The following is a 6000-nucleotide window of genomic DNA, read 5'->3' as shown; positions in this document are numbered from 1 at the left end:
ATATATGGAAGCTATATCAACATCTGAACCGATTTCCACGAAACACATCATTATAGACTCAATTCAGTACGCTATGCCAAATTTCGAGCATATCGAAAAATATTTAAGGATTTTGACGCACCATGTACCTTAAATCGGACGAAACTATATATGGGAGCTATATCTAAATCTGAACCTATTTTCACGAAACCTATTTTTCACACATTACTATGGACTCAATTTAGTACGCTGTGCCAAATTTCGTGCATATCGAAAAAATATTTAGGGAGTTTATCATTATCGTTCTAAAATATATATGGGAGCTATATCTAAATCTATACCGATTTCCACGAAGCTTAACAGACATCATTCCAGACTTAATTCAATACGCTGTGCTATATTTCGTGTAAATCGAAAGATATATAGGGACGTTGGTGCATCATTTACACAAAATCAGACAAAATTGTAAATGGGAGCTATATCTAAATCTGAACCGATTTTTCCCAATTTCAATTTCGTCCTTGGACCAAATAAATGAGCTGTGCCAAATTCCATCCAAATCGGATGATAAATGCGACCTGTACTTTGTTAACAATTTGACATCAACTGACGGACGGACATGCCTGAATCGAATCAGAAAGTTATTCTATGCATATTCTTAAAGGGAACCATGGGTCTATCCCGATTCCTTTTGCCGGTTACAAACATATGCACAAAGACATAATACCCTGTACCACAATGTGGTGAAGGGTATAAAAACCAGTGAGCGGAACAGTATAGTCTGACGAGGCCGACTATACTACATCCTACACAACTACCACGAAACTCTAGTTTTCTGCGGATGTTTTTTCCGAGCCTGTGCAACATTTCATGATATTTGCTTGTTTTCGATACGTTATGATATTAAATTTCGCCCCGGCCGGTTTTACATGTTTTATTGATAATTAATTTCATTAAATGTTCTCATCGCCTTGAGCAGACTATGCTACGTAATACATGTAAGGGATCCATGTCCAAGAGTTTCCAGAGGTGTTGCTTGCTACCAGTTGTGTTTTGCACGTACTCAATATGTAGCTTCTTAGTACAACTTCTTAAGTATACTTGATAATAATTCTTCAGTAATTGATTATCCTTAAATCTTGTTTTTATTTTACACTAAATTCTTCAGATTCTGAACACAAATGGGGATATTTGGAATTTCTTCCAGTATTACATTCCAGGGTAGATTTGGGACAATCTTGGTAGACAGGTTGACCAATAACATTGGTATAGGCAAAATTACATGCCATTAGAAATACATTGTAGTCTTCATTAGACACTGAGTATGTGGAGGCCGCACAACCTACTCGATTGTTAAGATCTCCTATCATGGCTGTGAAGTGTTCAATTACACTGTAAAAAAAGGAAGATGTTTAAAAATCTATAATTATTATCTATATTTATTTTAATTTGCTGTAAACTTACGCTCCAGTATGTTGTTGTGGATATTTCTTAATAAATTCCATTTTACACTGATTCACTTCATCGTACCACATTTGTAGAGAATTTTCAATTAGTTTGTCATAATTTGGTTTGGTATTCTTCTGATACGTCATCCAGGCTAAATTTTGTCCGGAGTTGGGATATGCTTTTGTATTATGACATCCGTCCTTTTTCATTTCACATTGCCGTACATTTAGTTCGGCTAATTTGGCTAATTCTCGATCCCATTGCATTGTGGCCATACGACAGGCGGGCTTATGGTTGTGATGACCACCTCCGGCTATAAAATTTCGTTTCGCATTAAATCCATTGACGATGGTGGCAATTAGCGGCGTGGAGAAATTTATCAAAGCGGCATCTTTAGGACACTTTGAAGAAAAGTCCTGCAAAGGAGATTAAATAAAAAACATGTGTGATCATTTATTCAATTTTTCGATAACTGACACAAAAGGGGCCTCCAAACCAATCGATAATTATTCAGTCGCAAGAATTATTAATAAATATATAATTTGTGAAATAGTTAAATACCTCTAGTTACTGTCACTTGATAGAATTTCAAAATGTTTATTATCTACAGGAATATCGATATCCGGAACATTTTTCACATATTATAATATTGATTTGTAAGCCCCAAATTCAAAAACTTACACCATTATGTCCACATGCAATATGTGTTCCCGATGGACAGAGTGTCTTATCGCAGTAATCACTACCAGAAATTCCGTTAATAAAAACAAATAAAACTAAAATTAGAAACGTTTCCATTATTAAAAGTGTGTGTGTGCGGCGTTAAAAGTAGAATGACTTATTTCTAATTTTGTGACTGAGAAACACTGCCTCAATTGTTCTGTTATTGTGTGTTCAATATTTGTGGTAACAGGTGTTCCTATTTTTTTAATTCGTAATTAATATTTTTAATGTTCTAATCAAAACAAGATAGAATGACGACAATCTGTATTATACGTAGGTTGCTATTTACATTTTGGAATCCAAAACAGATTTCCTCACAAACGTGTGTGAAAATTGATTTAAATCTTAAGCTTTAAAAGTGAAATGTGGAGCGGAACTTTTATATTACATGGCCTATTTATTATACCCTACACAACTATGTTGTCAGGGTATTATAGCTTTGTGCAACCCCAAATGTTTGTAACGCCGCGAAATATTGGTCCTAGACCCACCTTTAAGTATACCGATCGTCATATCTCGACTAGCTGAGTCGATCTAGACATGTGTGTCCGTCCGTCCGTCTGTCCATTATAATTTGTAAACACGATACAGGCCACAGTTATGGACCAATCTTCACGAAATTTTGCATGTAGGATGGGTTCTGGCCAATGAAGACCCCTATTGTTTTTGGAAAAGATCGGTTAATATTTAGGGGATGAAATGGACCAAATACTAAATTTTTGTCGGTTTTTCTGGTCGCTCCAGAGGCCGCAATTATGGCCCAAACACCGCGAAATTTTGCATGGAGAAGGGGATCGGTCCAGAGAATAAGCATGCATAAAGATCGGTCAATATTTAGCGGGTCAAATGGACCCTGACTTTTGTGTGAAAAATGGCAAAATTTGTATTCTATGGCATATATATTTACTCCTAGAGGATGTAGACCCCAGGAGTTGAAAGCATATCCAAGAGGAGTGGTTGGCCTTTAAATTGATACCAAATATAGTGATGTATCTACTCAGATGTGGGAGTTACAGTCAAATATTTACAGGTGCTTACATATTCAGATATTATTTAATAACCCATTACCACATTAGAGGGAGAAATATCGCGCTGATGGCTTTGAAATTTTTCATGAAGTTCCAGTTATAGTCAAGAACAATGCCTACAATTTTCGGTGATGATCAGGATACAATTTTGGGATGAAATGGACGGAAAACATAATTTTTTGTGTGTTTTCGAGTAGAGTATAATCCGAAAATCACAACACAACCCACCGTGAAGGTAATCTGGACAAGTAATTAGAAGGACTGAACTGAATATTCGAAAAAAGTAAGAAAGAGGTGTTGTTGACCTCTAATCGGACAACAGGGGGCAAATATCACGAAATACTACTCAGACTCAGAATAAACATCCTCAGAAAGTTAGAGTTCGTGGTAGTTGTGTAGGGTATCGTATGGTCGGCCCCGTCCGACTATACTGCTCCGCTCACTGGTTTTCTTATGTATACAATTTTATATTAAAACATATTGAAAATGATAGACATATTGCATAGTACTAGTTTTTAGAATAGCGATACGTCATTTACACTCCCTCCTATAGTAGAAAAAATATAACGTTTTATTGTATTTTTAAAAATTCCATGATTAGCTTTGTTTACAAATAATTTTCCACACTCTGCCGGATTTTTATTTGAATCATTGGATATTCATTGAGTATTCTCACATTCATCTCGTGTCTTACATTTAATAAACATCGCTCAAAACATTTATCGTGTTCGCACTATTTATGGAAAATCCCTTATGCATTTTAAATGCGAAGCAAAAATTTTTTGTTTTGCATTCATTTACAATCTAATTTATTTTCATAGTTTATTGATCTTTTTTAATTAATCATAAATATGCACTCAGTCACTTATCTAAAAAACTGTGTAAAAATAATTGAGGAAGATTTGTAATAGTCACTTAATCTAATGGAATATAACTGTCACTGAAAACAATGGAAATAATTTTCATTTTTATATTGAGGAGAAAGTTGGAGATCATTCTCGAGACCTGGAAGGAAGATCGATAGTCATTTAAATACGCAAGGGTGACAGATTCGAAGAGGTGCGTGTCTTATTTCAACATGTAATTTATAAGCAATCTCGAGAATGACAGGGCGAAAAGGAGTTTGTTTCGTCGTATAAGAGCCCTCCCAGCTGAGGTGGTACAACCAAATCGAAAATGTTGGGCCCTGATCTAATTTGTAGGTTAATATCAACTGGTGGAACCCAAAAGTTGACTACTTAACATCAATCCTCAATTTATCGTTAGTAACTCATATAGATCATGAAGTAATGGTGGTTCCGCTATGAAGCCTGGGAATAATGTTAGCAGAGGTGAATCGACAGACCAAATTCACTTCTGTCACCAGGAGTTATGACATTTGAGGCTCCACCCATCGATAAGAATAAGTTTCCTAGCATTGTACGCCACTTCTACACATATTGGTAGAGGGCTGAACCAGAACAGACCAAGCAAACGAGCAGTCATGGGAGCTTTTGGCCTTCGATACAGACAATCATGGCAAAATGTCCAAGGGCATAGATAAGGCCAACCTTCGGTCGAGTTTGAAACTCATATGTGGAATTCAGAAACTGGAATTTCGAGTGATCTCTCCGAAACTGTTCAACCTCTTTGATATTCCACAACCACCGGACGGCATAGATATCGTAATGTATGCTGATTAATGTATCATCATGGCATTGGGTTTATAGATGACATATGCGAGGGGATAAACGTATACATGGCTGATCTTGTGAGATTCTTCCATATGAGGAAATCTATCCACAACCACACTGTTTACCGCTTGGACGGCTAAATGCAGCCGTTAGAAATAATGGTCGGTGGAAAGCAGAGTCTAACCATAAAATATAGTTTTATCGTCAGAATCAGAAGTTTAATCGTACCTGGAAGCTCCTTGAGATGTTGAAAGTAAGAGCAGTTCCGGCGATATTTCTGGCATTTTAAAAAGTTGAAGGAAATGGAAGCATTTTTGAACTATTTGTACATAAACATGATATATAAGGATCAGAGCTATCCACAGCTCTATGAAACATGTCAAGAATGTTGTGCATTCTTGAACCGCTCGAAAGGATTCATTTCTGTCTTTTTTATAATATTTTCTAAATCCTTAAAACCGATAAATACCGTAATTTGGTACTGCTTCACTTGTAATTATACGTGTTAGAAGTTATGTAAACATTAACAGCTGTATGTACGTAAACAGGGTTGCCAATAGTAATTTTTGTTTTTGATTTATTCTTTTCAATATGTTGAGTATTAAATGCTGTATTTTTTTTTTTTTTATGTTCAAAAATTGACTTTTTGCCATCAAAATCGCGATTTCAGCCATAGTGCAACGGTAAGGGTGTGAACTTCTAGATTGGCAGGCCTATCAGACAAGTCTGAATAGTTTTCGCACTGATGCAGTCACATAGGAAGTATTACAATGCTTTACTCGGAAATCATCTACCATCCATAACAGCAGAGGTTAGGTAGCTGCCCAGACAAACTCGAGTTGTCTTAGCCTTTCTATGATCAGGATGGTGCACCCTCATCAATTACCATGCCCAACATGTGGGCTAGAAGCACACAACACATTGTTCCTATTAAATTGTTCAGCTAAGACAACTCATCTTTCCTCCATTTCCCTCTGGACGAAGCCCATACAGATTGGAACCTTCCTGATTTTGGGAATAAAGAGGAACCAAAACCAGATTATGGATAACAATTTCATATATTTCACTTGTTAGAACAACAGACACATAGGACCCGTTAGTAACGTCATTGTATTTACCTATATTACAAATTTTTTGCCACTGTTTTT

General features: G+C 36.1%; 1 protein-coding gene across 1 annotated transcript; it reads right to left on the bottom strand.

The window, feature by feature from the left end:
• Positions 1–1124: 1124 nt before the first annotated feature.
• On the bottom strand, positions 1125–2226 carry LOC133323684 (antigen 5 like allergen Cul n 1-like). Its single transcript, XM_061532603.1, has 3 exons — positions 2110–2226; positions 1444–1844; positions 1125–1371 (listed from the first exon to the last, which is right to left on the bottom strand). The coding sequence occupies exons 1-3, from the start codon at positions 2224–2226 to the stop codon at positions 1125–1127; spliced, it is 765 nt and encodes a 254-aa protein (XP_061388587.1).
• Between the last annotated feature and the right edge of the window lie 3774 nt (positions 2227–6000).

This window comes from Musca vetustissima, unplaced genomic scaffold, assembly GCF_032173495.1.
Source record: "Musca vetustissima isolate MV318-11 ecotype Yass unplaced genomic scaffold, APGP_CSIRO_Mvet_v1 utg5255, whole genome shotgun sequence".
Taxonomy (NCBI): Eukaryota; Metazoa; Arthropoda; class Insecta; order Diptera; family Muscidae; genus Musca; species Musca vetustissima.
The sequence above is the reverse complement of the archived record's forward strand: the minus strand, read 5'-3'. Positions and strand labels throughout refer to the sequence as shown.

Excerpts from the sequence above, each read along its gene's own strand:
- LOC133323684 (XM_061532603.1), bottom strand. The coding sequence starts at position 2,226 with ATGGAAACGTTTCTAATTTTAGTTTTATTTGTTTTTATTAACGGAATT. Across the intron at positions 1,845-2,109 it reads TTGCATGTGGACATAATGGT|GACTTTTCTTCAAAGTGTCC; the intron begins GTAAGTTTTTGA and ends TCTCCTTTGCAG. Across the intron at positions 1,372-1,443 it reads CCACAACAACATACTGGAGC|TGTAATTGAACACTTCACAG; the intron begins GTAAGTTTACAG and ends CTTTTTTTACAG.